Source organism: Sinocyclocheilus rhinocerous, unplaced genomic scaffold, assembly GCF_001515625.1.
Source record: "Sinocyclocheilus rhinocerous isolate Xijiao unplaced genomic scaffold, SAMN03320098_v1.1 scaffold200, whole genome shotgun sequence".
In the NCBI taxonomy this organism is placed as follows: domain Eukaryota; kingdom Metazoa; phylum Chordata; class Actinopteri; order Cypriniformes; family Cyprinidae; genus Sinocyclocheilus; species Sinocyclocheilus rhinocerous.
The window spans coordinates 2,238,792-2,252,571 of NW_015641014.1; the positions used below are offsets into that span (position 1 = coordinate 2,238,792).

The 13,780-nt window shown below is 40.2% G+C and overlaps 3 protein-coding genes across 3 annotated transcripts in view; all 3 read right to left on the reverse strand.

Annotated features, from left to right (window-relative positions):
* LOC107753659 (bromodomain-containing protein 1-like) overlaps positions 1 to 884 on the reverse strand; it is an 18,915-nt gene extending 18,031 nt beyond the window's left edge. The window contains exon 1 of the mRNA XM_016569866.1: positions 875 to 884. Coding sequence (XP_016425352.1) covers positions 875 to 884 — 10 coding nt within the window. The remainder of the gene's footprint in view (positions 1 to 874) is intronic.
* Positions 885 to 7,788: 6,904 nt separating this feature from the next.
* LOC107753606 (serine/threonine-protein kinase pim-3-like) lies at positions 7,789 to 10,639 on the reverse strand (the record flags this gene model as incomplete). Its single annotated transcript, XM_016569807.1, has 3 exons — positions 7,789 to 8,603; positions 8,864 to 9,040; positions 10,195 to 10,639. Coding segments are annotated over 3 exons (792 nt in total), but the record flags the coding sequence as incomplete, so codon positions are not given.
* Positions 10,640 to 10,645: 6 nt separating this feature from the next.
* LOC107753660 (serine/threonine-protein kinase pim-3-like) lies at positions 10,646 to 13,560 on the reverse strand. The gene is made up of 5 exons (XM_016569867.1): positions 12,947 to 13,560; positions 12,584 to 12,693; positions 12,440 to 12,490; positions 11,997 to 12,360; positions 10,646 to 10,842 (listed from the first exon to the last, which is right to left on the reverse strand). Exons 1-5 carry the CDS (start codon positions 13,032 to 13,034, stop codon positions 10,646 to 10,648), a joined length of 810 nt encoding a protein of 269 aa, XP_016425353.1. The 5' UTR covers positions 13,035 to 13,560.
* Positions 13,561 to 13,780: the final 220 nt, after the last annotated feature.

Consider the following 13,780-nt stretch of genomic DNA (forward strand, 5'->3'; position numbering starts at 1 on the left):
CGCTTACAATGTGCGCATCCGGTGTGCAGAATGATGCGCTTGAAGCAACACGTCATTCTGCACACCGGATGCGCACATTTGTAAGCGCATCGTGCTCATAGACTGTATAAAAACAGTTTGTGCTGCACTGTATTTGTTTTGTCCTATCGTATAAATATACATAGGCCTATATTTTTTCATATTTGTTTATTTAATTTTTCTTTATAATGAAGTAGTCTGTATCTAGTAGATTGTGAAAGAATGATTATCAGTTCCACACACAGAGATATATCAATTCTACATTTATTTAAATGAGGGAAAAAAACTTCACTGGTATCGGATCGGTATCGGCCAATACTGAACCCTAGGTATCGGAATCGGTATCGGAGGCGAAAAAGGCGGATCGGAGCACCCCTAATGTATATATGACATTTGAGGCTTAGTACTATAGAAAAGCAATAAAAGTTTTTCAGCTTGTTTAAATTGTGATAAATGTAATTAATAATCGCAATTACAATTTCAAGGGAATAATCGACAATTATGATTTTTGTCAATCGTGCAGCCCTACTATATACTGTATTCTATATACAGTACCAGTCAAAAGTTTGGACACACGAATGGGAAGTGTGTCCAAACTTTTGACTATATACTGTACTATAATATAGCCCACACATAAAGAATATCGGCCGATATATCGGTATCTGTCTTTTTTACTCCCTAATATTGGTATAGGCCCCCAAAAAACCCATATCGGTCGGGCTCTAATTGTTACATTAACTTTATTTGTTTTCATAGCCCTTAATACGTATTATTTTGTTGGACAACATTGGGCGGTAAGTGAAATATATATATTAAATACAGATTTTTTAAAATCCAAATACAAAAATGAAAATACGGAGATACATAGCGTATATCACAAATCGGCCAAAAAATACAGAGATATGAATTTTTGCCCATATCGCCCAGCCCTATAATATACCTGTTTTAAAATACCTTTTTTAAAACATTTTCAATGAAGAGTAAGCTTAGCTCTTTTATTATCCTCACAGTGTGTCAGTTATGCAGTGATGCGCTATGAAATTACAGGGGGAAATTAATTGTAATACTAACTTAATAATAAAAGTAACCTAGTAATAGTAATAGCTAGTGTTGTCACGGTACCAAAATTTCAGTATTCGGTACCAATACCAGTGAAAATCCACGGTTCTCGGTACCAATTTCGGTACCAAAGCAAAACACAAAAACATGCTAATTAAAAATTGACTACTTTCATTTAATTTCAACCCAAATATTCAGATGTGTGCAGCGCATTTTATGGAGGACTGTTTCCTGATCCTGGTAGAGTAGACTACAATGCGTCTGTGCAAAGGCTGTTTCTATAAAGTGGGGCAGTTCCAACTTTGCAAGGACAGACTGGCGCTTCTGACTCACAGCCTGTAAGCAAGTTTTTTATATTTAAAGAATTTGCCACTGACAACTCAAATGCAAGTTTTGAGCAGTGTAGAGTAGCGCTTGTTGTTTTTCGTTTCTCAGATCACAAATGCAGACATGGTTTTATGTTTACACAGCACGATACGCAACGCGTAAGTCTGGGTGTCTTTAAATTGTTTTGTTAGTTTGGTGTGTTTCCTCGTTTTGATGTCGCCAAGTCTCAGTGCTTTTATGAAGAGAGCGCATCTGCGCACCTTTCGGATAGCGCATCAAGAACTGGGTTGACCGGGTACTCGGTACCACCGGTACTTAAAAAAACCTGGTACCGTAACATTTTCATTTTTTTAGTACCGACTTGGTACCGAAGTACCGGGTCTTTTGAAAACACTAGTAATAGCCCTAATAAGAAGTAATAGGCCTACATTAATTGGAAATGCCAAATACTCTTAATATCGCCAATATTTGATGCTTTTGACAATATCTCTGGATATCATCGATACATGATCATCATCTTTCGATGCACCCCAGCACAGGGAAGTTATTGTGTCCACTACACCATGCCCAGATTGCCCACGGTGTATTTTTCACTGCGTGAGAACATGATGTGTGGCATCTGAGCGGCATGGCTTGTCGGACATAGCAACCGTAACTAAGGGGGCGGGTCTTTCCGAAGGACCAATTCCGTCTTTTGCCACTTTAAATACTCTTTAAAGGGGTCATATGATGCAATTTCAAATTTTCCTTTCTCTTTGGAGTGTTACAAGCTGTTCGTGCATAGATAAGATCCCTAAAGTTGCAAAGACTAAAGTCTCAAACCCAAAGAGATATTCTTTATAAAGATCACAAATGCAGACATGGTTTTATGTTTACACAGCACGATACGCAACGCGTAAGAAGACAGTATAAGTCATTATAATCAGTAATTATGTCCCCACTGTATGCAACAAATGCCTCGTTTGTAATGGGTTTTAATGTTTTTGTCTCGTCGCTCCGGCCGGACAGGGCATCACAGTATGGTAGGGGCGTAACATTTCCGTCACACGCTTGAGGTATTCAGCCAATCACAATGCACTGGATAGCTGGCCAATCAGCATACACCCCACTTTTTAGAACAATGAGCTTTGCAAAAATCGATGCGTTTCAGAAAGGCGGGGCATAGAGGAGCAACAATAATGTACATTATGTGGAAAATAATGTGTTTTTTTAACCTTAAACCGCATAAACACATTGCATTACACCAAATACACAACATAATGTTCTTTTTAGCAACGTCATATGACCCCTTTAAGTGGTTTGGATTCTCATTGGCTGTCAATGTTTTTACCGTCCATGAGCTGGGAAAACCCTTCTGCAAGTGATTCCAACGGTATAGTTCCTTTGAGTTTTTATCATTACATTTGTGTGGTGGATATCATAAAGAACGATTTTTAAAACCTTCTAGTTAACGTCCTTGGTGTGAACAGGCATAATTGCAAGCACACATCCCATCAGGTATCCATAGCAACCTAAAGCCAAGTTGGCATGGAAACAGAAAAAAAGCGCGTGCGTTTGTATTTTTGACAATATGTACCGTTTCTCATCTGACTTAGCTACTTATTTGATTAAAATGTAAAAAAGAAATCAATAACACAACAATATAGAACGTGCTTGACAATTTGAGTGTTGTTCATTTTATTATTTTTATTTAAACCCCTAACTGACTTTTTAAGCTCCACAATCTGACACATTAACCCATTTAACTAAGCAACTAGCGTTTAACAGATAACAGCCACGGTTTACATCCAGGCTTTTGATTGTTTGAGGGGGCAGGGCAGAACAAGGCCACACACTGGACTGAAAAGAAAACACACACAAACTGAGCAGCAAGGACACACACTGGATCCGGCGGCCTGCTGGTGGCTGTGCTAGTGAGCTAATGCTGTTTGGAAAGACCTACCGACATTACTGCAAACATGGCGTCAAACAAAACAAAACACGCACTGTAAAACGTGAATGCAAACGCCCTTTAAAGCCGCAAATATATAAATTAACCCCCAGAGACACTGTGGTTCGTTCTTACCTTCGCCGTCGACGTTCAAAGAATCTTTAAAGGCAGTACGGCCGAGCTAAAAGCAGCAGCGCTGTGGCCTACTGAACAGCAGTAGGTTTAATCCGCGCACGAGCCGCGCTACCGTCCACCAGCCGTTTCTCCGTTGTATTCCAAGTGTAATATGAGGTATCCGTAACGGCCTGCCGGATCCAAAAATAAGCATTTAAAAGCCGGAGTCACACGCTCAAGATAACAACAGCTCGACCATACTAACGGGCCTGTTTTCGCTCGTTATTGGGCTGGCCGTATGGGCACTATGCTAACAGGCTAGCTCACCTCTCTTCCCCCCACAACAATGCGGCTGCAGCTCTCCATCGCCTTACGGAATGCGTCATCACGCACGGCGCCATACGCGCAACGTCACTACGTTCCGCATCAAAAATAAGGAACTGGGCGCAAGGCAGCCATGAGTAGCTTGTTTTTAGATGCGTAATGGATGCTGTGTATTGTGTGATCTAAGTTGTTCAGTTATTTATATTGTTTTCCCATAGGCCGCAGATTAGATAAGAAAAAAAAAAAAACCTGTATACTCTATACCTGTCAAATAATATATCTGCAAAATGTAAATGTATACCTGACATTTTTGGGTCTGTACCGAAAGAGCGTTGTTTCTCAACGGGAGCGTTCGGAGAGCATCGGGGGGTGCTGGAAGCAATATTTTTGAAAGGGGGGCGCTGAGGGTTTCTTGGGGGGTGTTTGGTTAAGGCGAGTTTACACCAAAGATGTATGAGCTGAAACTTGCAAAAGAAAGTGGTCTGCCACATCCTAACGCCGTCTCTACTGTACACTGGATGCATCAAAGCGCACATTCTATATCCGTTTGTTAACTTGTCGGTAGCGTAAGCGAGTGGAGTGCGGCAGAGAACGCGGCATCCGTTTATGTAGCGCTCAGGTACTGAACGACTGATTATAACTGGATCTATGATTAGAAATCACCAACATTATGATTAGAAAAATTAATATGAATGCTTTTTGTTTGCTGGTTGGCTGCGGTTGGTTTGAATGCCAAATTTCAAGAGTTTATTCAACGCTCATAAATATAGCCTAATTTATATTCACGTAGCTTTTTTGCTCCTTGGGAAACTAATGATAATGGTATTTCAAGTCCAGTCAAATAAAATATATGTCATGAATGTTATGTGGCATTCAATGACATATTTTTAAAAATGATTTATGTGCTACTGTGGGCTGTTATATTTGGGTTAAAATACATGCTTTTAATATAGGTTATATTACAAATAAAATATAGCTTATGCTATACACCACCATTCAAAAAAAAAAAAAGGTCAGTAAGATTTTTTAATGGTTTTGAAACAAATCTCTTCTGCTCAGTAAGGTTGCATGTGTTTGATCAAAAAAAAAAAAAGTACAGCAAACAGTAAATCTACAATTTGAAAGAACTGCTTTCTTTTTGGATATTTTAAAAATGTGTTTTCCTCTCATGCTAAAGCTCAATTACTCCAGCTTTCAGTGTCACATGATCCTTCGGAAATCATGCTGATTGCTGCTCAAGAAACATTTCTTCTTATTATTATAGCTGGCACACCACACTGACAAAAAAAAGCAAGATTTTAAATTTAATGGGCTAACAAATGTATAAATCAGGACAGCACTAAAATAGTAACTATTTTGAAAATGAGAAGCATATGTTTCCCATCTTTCTACTTAGTTTTCTATTAAGTATTTGTAAGCAAACTTGGAAATATTCTCACAAAATCATGAAATATAGTAAAGGAGGGTTTACATTTCTTCCATTTGCATGTATAAATGTGGTATTTACCGACCAAAATTACCATGTCCACTATGTGAGAAAAAAAAAGGAAATTCAGTAGGCTATATTCTCAAAAAACGGTATTTACTAAAACTAAGAGATAAATTTTTTTTTTTTCACTGAAAGCTAATTGAAAACATCCAAACATATCACAGCAGTAAAAAGGGTGTTCAAGAGTTCCAGGAACCAGAGTATGTGGAGGGGCAACAATTTCTCCTCCACACTCCAAGCATTCAATAATCACTCCGTTCCAGCTCTGCTCCGGGTTCACCATTTCCCGTTCCTCGCTCAACTCGCTCAACTCGCTCCATGGTTGAAGTATTTCAGTGTTTTGAAATATCACAAAATTCTGTTCAGAACTTATATTAAATGAAAAATAAATACACAATACTAGAAGAATAGTTTAACATTAAATTATTGCTTAACTCACTTGTCTGTGCAGCGAATATGAAGAATATGCTGTAACTTTTCCATTTTTAAGCTGATAAACCACAGTACAGTCTTGACAATTTTCTGCACTCCTGATTGTTTCTATGTGTGCACGATCTGTACCTTATGTGCGAGCTTGTGTGTTGTGTGTGTGCGTGCAGTGTAGCAGCACATTAGTTTAGAGCAGAGATTAGCTACCTGTACAATAAACTGTGTAAAACGTGAATTCACCCAATCAATTTTGACTATCCACATGCTACAAACAATAGTTTGAGGCAACAACGTCACCAAATCTGTAGCAATGAAAATCACCAACATGCAACATACAGTTTTTAAATGTAAAAAAAAAATCTTTTAATTTTATATTTTTATAAACATTTGGGAATGTCACTTTTGAACGTTCTTTGAACCATCTGAAACTAATAAGTAGTAACATTTAAAAACGTTAGACGAACATCCAACTAAAATCTTTCAGAAAAACGTTCTATAAACAATGTATAAATCATAGTTTTGTGCTAATATGAATAAAGACCAGATCATTTTGAGTGAATGTTCTATTAACGTTACTGGAAGAATGTTTGTTCATAACTCTGAGAGAACCAGAATGTTAGCCAAAGTTCTGAGAATGTTTCATGTTAGCTGGGTGTACTGTAATTACAAATCATGGGAAAGTCACTGATCAAAAAATGTGGGAAATTTTGACCTGCAATTAGTTACTCAACTAGTGTAAAGAGCTTGATTTATTGAACTATCAGCTGTCAACTCATTATCAAGTTTATTATGATTATGGACTCATATGTTAATGTAAACCCTAGGCTGTGGTACATTAGTTATCTTGAGTAAACTGCTCGTTACAATACAAGCATTGACAGAAGTCAAGTCTTCTTATCAGTCCAGCAGCCCATATGGCGAAGAATGAAAAAATTCAAAATATTGAGAAAATCCCCTTTAAAGTTGTCCAAATGAAGTTCTTAGCAATGCATATTACTAATCAAAAATGAAGTTTTGATATATTTACGGTAGGAAATTTACAAAATATCTTCATGGAACATGATCTTTACTTAATATCCGAATGATGTTTGGCATAAAAGAAAAATCGATAATTTTGACCCGTACGATGTATTTTTGGCTATTGCTACAAATATACCCCAGCGACTTAAGACTGGTTTTGTGCTCCAGGGTCACATATTTGATACCTTCGTAACAGTAGGTAGAATTTAACAATCTCAGGTGATTCTACATCTGAATCATGCATTACATAATGAATCATTAAGTCTCACACAGCTCTCTGACAGTAATGCTTTAACGCCAATGTGTCATCACATTTGCATACCCCGTTGACTAATGCGAGTAATGTTAACTACTCAGCAGGATGTTTGGGCAGTTCATGTGAGGGGTGAGTCAGATACACAATCTGTGGCTACTTCCTCATGTTCAAAATCAGATTTTGGGAATGGACTGAAGTGAATGGAACTAAGAATATTTGGAGTATTTTCTATTTTATTTTACTAAATGTTCTAAGCTATCGGTCAGGTTTCTTCCAATCAGTCCTCAGTTCCACTATCTGTAGGGGGCAGCACCCTCAAATACTGTGTATAACAGCACATGAAAACATAAGACATTTCATTTAAATGCAAACAGACACCACAATTTACATATGAAAGGAATTTATTGTGTCCAATATAAAAAAATAAATGCTTCACCAGTTCAAAAAAAATAAAAATTCCACACTGTCACAGTGGAAAGACTAAAACACATTTTTACTTCCACTTCACATGGAGAAAAAACTGATTCTAAATTTTACACTACATCAGAAAATGGCATCACTAAACATCTCAATTGTATATTTGTATCAGTATTAGATAGCTTTAGCGTGTCTATGATCCTTTAGGTTAAACTAAAGATAAGCCCAAGAACTATTTACATTTAACAATTTTAATTTACTTTTTGCAGATGGTATAAAATGAATAAATAAATAAATAAATAAATAGCCACTGAATGTGGAATGTTTGTATTGCATGAATAAATAAGATACATGGAAGAAAATGTACATAAATACAATACAAATACTTGTATTTAAAAAACCAAAGTCCCAAAAAAAAGAAGGAAAAAAAAAAAAATGAAATAAGATAAGTGAGTCCATGAATATTGCATTGATTATGCACATCACTCAAGTCTCTGCTAAGCAAAGTCTAAAAAGTGATGTCAACAGAGATGAAGTAGTGGAAGACATTCAGAAAACAACAACAGAAGGGAAAAACCACTGAAATAGTGAATATGAATGGCAGAGCAGCAGAGATGCTGTTAAGAGAGTAGTAAGTGTGTACTTCAAGTATTCGACCACTAGAGGGCAAGGGAGACCCACCACATAACTAGATACAGTCTTTGAAGGTTCCCATGAATCCAGGGGAGTTCCCCTCAAATCCATGAAAATCCACCTGGTGTCTGTCCTGACTTGAATCCCATAAAAGCAGCTTTCCAAAAAAGGCACCGAAAACTAAAAAGATAGTCTAAAAGGAAAATAATGTCCAAGCTCTATAAGAGCAACCAGTAAGATCAAAGGATCACTAGCATTGCTGCTCACGCAATCCCTACGGATAACAACTCACCCTTAGCAAGAAAAACAACCAAAAAAAGACATTTATGCAACAAAAACCGAAGTCCTGTTAACCAACAGACTGGGAACAAGAGCAAAAAGGTCTCAGAGTCCATTCACTCGCCGTCCCCGCATCCGTCAAAGGCTTTCTTTGCCCGATTCTGTGCTGATGGCGTGAAGTGTGATGTTGCCGCTTTCTGCTTTCGGGCTTTCCTCCATGCGCATCCACTGATGCTCGAAGATCTGCTCCAAAGTGGGCCGGTCAGAAGGTCTCAAGCAGAGGCACCATTTGATGAGCTGCTGACACACTGATAAACAGAAAGAAAAAAGCCAGAAAGGTTAAACTTCTCACCCACAAAAGGGTTTAAAAATTAAAGTCTAGACTGTTTACATTAACCAATTTCACTTTTTGCAAGGCAAAAATAAAGGTTAACAAAAATATAAATTAGAAATAAATATATTGTTTAATGGCATTTTTTCCCTTCCTTTTATGATATGGCATGGCGAGCCAAATCATTATGGGTCAATTTTGGCCCCTGGTTTGGGGTATCTCTGGTTCAGAACATACCTGGAGAGACTCTTCTCCTGAAAAAGAGCCGTCCTCTCAGAATCTCCTCATCATGCTCAAACGGGATGTCGCCGCACATCATGTCGTACAGTAGGACGCCAAGGGACCAAATGGTTGCCGAGCGTCCGTGGTACCTGTGGTAACGTATCCACTCGGGAGGACTGTACACTCGCGTGCCTACAAAATAAAACATTTGGTTTTCAATCCAGTGAGAATTAACCTTTGAGACTTACAAAACATCTATTTGCGAGCCAAGAGCATGAAGATTGCACTTTTTTTTGGTCCTGAAACCTACTCTGTGATTTTTATTTCTGGCACGACACAACACTCGTTTCATAATCGCCTTGTTTTGGCGTAAAAAGCGCAGATTTTGATTACACTGCAGCACTGTATAATGAGCCGCTCCAGTCAGCTGACTCTAGCAAGGGGGGCGCCAGCGGTCTGGCGTTCGCACAAACTCTCCTCCCTCCTTCAGCCTCACTGTGAGCCGGAGAACGGCTCGATCCAAAAATACAAGCAAGCTGAAACAGGAGGGCGATCTAAAAGGGAGACTTTCAGGTACAAACAGTCACAAGCTATGGCAACTCCACATGCTTCCAGCATGAGTCACTTCCCCCAACAAAAGCCCCTTCACTAGGGGTGGTGTGACAGGCCCCCAAAGGCTAGGAGTCGCCTGGATACCAAACAAAAACAGGGATACGTGATGGGATCACGTGGTGCCGCAACTCAGGTTTCACAACAAACAGATGCTACGCAGTAAGAGCTGATCCTTTCCATTAACTTACCTCTCAGATTCGATGGGATAAGGTAACATTAAATGAGTTTAAAAATGCAATTCTTCAAACAACATAAAAACAAATGTACAGGTATTAAGTTTATAACGCAACCTGTGAGGATTGGATCCTACTGAAAAAAAAAACATCTTTATATATAGAAATTGTTGTGAACAAGGTGAAAAATGTTGTTTTTCACATAAAATGTAAAAAAAAAAACAAAAAAAAAAACTGTTTGCTGGTCTAAGATAGTCTTAACAGGTTAAAGATGGTCTTTTAGCCTTGCGAAGAAGTTTCCAGCTGATTTTCCTAAAACACGTGCCTAAAACCTTTTGAAACCAAGCCAGACCAGATAAAACCATCAAAGCTGTTTTTCAGCAGAGGTGAGACACTCGATTCAGACACTTAATTTTCTTTAACTCTAGGGCTAATTATTAAGTGTAATTATTTTTCCCCAAGTCAGGATCTGACACTTTCCATAAAAATACTTGAACTCGTTTTACTAGAAGCGGCAGGTGCGCCAATGCAGAGCAGGATGGGTAAGAGTCAAGGACGCACCATCAAAGTCTGTGTAGACGGTGTCCTTGAGGATGGCCCCGGAGCCGAAGTCAATGAGCTTGAGATCTCCGGTGCGTAAATCCACCAGGAGGTTCTCGTCTTTGATATCCCGATGAACCACCCCGCAGCTGTAGCAGTGCCGCACCGCCTCCAAAACCTGTCTGAAGAAGCGCCTGGCGGTGTCCTCGTCCAGCGCGCCTTTCTCCGTGATGAAGTCAAATAAATCCTTCACCATCTCCGGCCGCTCCATTATAATCAGCCAGCCGTCGGCTCTCTCATACCAATCGATGAGTTTAATGACCCCCTGAAACGTACTCCCGACTTTCTTCAACAAAACGATCTCGAGTGGAACCAGCGAGCCGTTCTGGAATATAAACACGCGTTTTAGAAACAAGGCTTGTTTCGTACCCCATTCGGTCACTCTCTCCTTAGCGACGTGTTTTATCGCAACCTAGAGACAAAAGAGACAAAATGGAGAGACTCTTCTCCTGAAAAAGAGCCGTCCTCTCAGAATCTCCTCATCATGCTCAAACGGGATGTCGCCGCACATCATGTCGTACAGTAGGACGCCAAGGGACCAAATGGTTGCCGAGCGTCCGTGGTACCTGTGGTAACGTATCCACTCGGGAGGACTGTACACTCGCGTGCCTACAAAATAAAACATTTGGTTTTCAATCCAGTGAGAATTAACCTTTGAGACTTACAAAACATCTATTTGCGAGCCAAGAGCATGAAGATTGCACTTTTTTTTGGTCCTGAAACCTACTCTGTGATTTTTATTTCTGGCACGACACAACACTCGTTTCATAATCGCCTTGTTTTGGCGTAAAAAGCGCAGATTTTGATTACACTGCAGCACTGTATAATGAGCCGCTCCAGTCAGCTGACTCTAGCAAGGGGGGCGCCAGCGGTCTGGCGTTCGCACAAACTCTCCTCCCTCCTTCAGCCTCACTGTGAGCCGGAGAACGGCTCGATCCAAAAATACAAGCAAGCTGAAACAGGAGGGCGATCTAAAAGGGAGACTTTCAGGTACAAACAGTCACAAGCTATGGCAACTCCACATGCTTCCAGCATGAGTCACTTCCCCCAACAAAAGCCCCTTCACTAGGGGTGGTGTGACAGGCCCCCAAAGGCTAGGAGTCGCCTGGATACCAAACAAAAACAGGGATACGTGATGGGATCACGTGGTGCCGCAACTCAGGTTTCACAACAAACAGATGCTACGCAGTAAGAGCTGATCCTTTCCATTAACTTACCTCTCAGATTCGATGGGATAAGGTAACATTAAATGAGTTTAAAAATGCAATTCTTCAAACAACATAAAAACAAATGTACAGGTATTAAGTTTATAACGCAACCTGTGAGGATTGGATCCTACTGAAAAAAAAAACATCTTTATATATAGAAATTGTTGTGAACAAGGTGAAAAATGTTGTTTTTCACATAAAATGTAAAAAAAAAAACAAAAAAAAAAACTGTTTGCTGGTCTAAGATAGTCTTAACAGGTTAAAGATGGTCTTTTAGCCTTGCGAAGAAGTTTCCAGCTGATTTTCCTAAAACACGTGCCTAAAACCTTTTGAAACCAAGCCAGACCAGATAAAACCATCAAAGCTGTTTTTCAGCAGAGGTGAGACACTCGATTCAGACACTTAATTTTCTTTAACTCTAGGGCTAATTATTAAGTGTAATTATTTTTCCCCAAGTCAGGATCTGACACTTTCCATAAAAATACTTGAACTCGTTTTACTAGAAGCGGCAGGTGCGCCAATGCAGAGCAGGATGGGTAAGAGTCAAGGACGCACCATCAAAGTCTGTGTAGACGGTGTCCTTGAGGATGGCCCCGGAGCCGAAGTCAATGAGCTTGAGATCTCCGGTGCGTAAATCCACCAGGAGGTTCTCGTCTTTGATATCCCGATGAACCACCCCGCAGCTGTAGCAGTGCCGCACCGCCTCCAAAACCTGTCTGAAGAAGCGCCTGGCGGTGTCCTCGTCCAGCGCGCCTTTCTCCGTGATGAAGTCAAATAAATCCTTCACCATCTCCGGCCGCTCCATTATAATCAGCCAGCCGTCGGCTCTCTCATACCAATCGATGAGTTTAATGACCCCCTGAAACGTACTCCCGACTTTCTTCAACAAAACGATCTCGAGTGGAACCAGCGAGCCGTTCTGGAATATAAACACGCGTTTTAGAAACAACCTAGCGTTGATAAGAAAAATAACACATAATAAAGGCTTGTTTACTTACAATCGTACCCCATTCGGTCACTCTCTCCTTAGCGACGTGTTTTATCGCAACCTAGAGACAAAAAGAGAAAAACGCGCATATGAATGTGTGACTGTGGCGCCAAACGCGGCCATGTGCTGCCACCAAAACAAAGCCAGCGCTTACCGGCAACGCGTCTGAGAGCCGAGAACCGGCGTACACTGTCCCAAAGCCGCCGCTTCCCAGCACCGAGCCCACTTCATAAACCTTGTCAAACGGCTCCCTTTCGGTCTTGGCTGTAAAACGAAGGAGAAAAAGCAGTATGAGTTAGTGTGTTGCTATAAAAACGCGATTTAAACCGAATGTGTACAATGCACGCTTGGCAACAAAATGGCTCCATACGCAGGTCACGGACAGGCGCGTGCCGATTAAGCGGCTGGATGTCGCGTGTGGAAAATTAGGAGTAAATAACGGAGGAAGGACACGCAATTAAATGCGAAGTGAAACATGTATATCGTTATTATGATATTGAAGAACGACGTCTGTTACCTGCTTGAAGTTGAATTTTCACCGGCAAGTGGTCGATGTTGGTCGTGTTGCAAATATGAGAAAAAGATCCAAACTTGGACAGTAACATTTTTTGTCGCCTTCTCAAAACGATTCTCAGTCCTTGCGATGCGTAACTGTGCTTCGAACCGGAAAACACCGGCACTCCGTCCTTCACCGAGAACAGCGGATTCCCTTCAAAAATGTATTTAGGAGTGGGACTCCGCGCGAAAATCCCACGAACGATCGCAAAACGATTTCGATTCCTCGTCTACAAACGTGTCAAACTCCGGTAATTATTCACAAATGTCCCCGCGCACCCATAGTGAGAGAACTGCACACGTTCGCGCTTTTGGGTCTGCTCGGTTGATGTGTCTGAGTGAGAGAGAGCGGGGAGACCGTATTAACTCTTAATTCTCCTTGTTTGGGCGCTGGACTCGTTGCACAGATCCCTCCGCCACGGATAGACCCACTACTATCAAATTAAAAACAAACGCACTTCTCAAAATTCTTTAGCGTTTCAAGAAGAAAGAAATACTGCGTGATAAAACGTAGAATTACACTGTAAATGTATAAGCATTCATCAGTAGTGATAAATAGTGGTTTGGTGAATAGTGCGACTTGCGAGACGCCCATGGATACCTCCTCTGAGAGATTTGCGCTTTGGCTATATAACAAGACCAACCACGTTGCACAGTTTATATAATTGCGCTGTGACTAATTGGAGTAATATTGCTGGGTTGTGCCTGTCTAATAATAATAATAATAACTATAATAACTATAATAATAATAATGCGGTTTTAGCAACAACAACAATTAGTAATTATAACAATAATA

Excerpts from the sequence above, each read along its gene's own strand:
- LOC107753660 (XM_016569867.1), bottom strand. The coding sequence starts at position 13,034 with ATGTTACTGTCCAAGTTTGGATCTTTTTCTCATATTTGCAACACGACC. Across the intron at positions 12,491-12,583 it reads GGCTCTCAGACGCGTTGCCG|GTTGCGATAAAACACGTCGC; the intron begins GTAAGCGCTGGC and ends TTTTGTCTCTAG. Across the intron at positions 12,361-12,439 it reads TGACCGAATGGGGTACGATT|AACGGCTCGCTGGTTCCACT; the intron begins GTAAGTAAACAA and ends TTTATATTCCAG.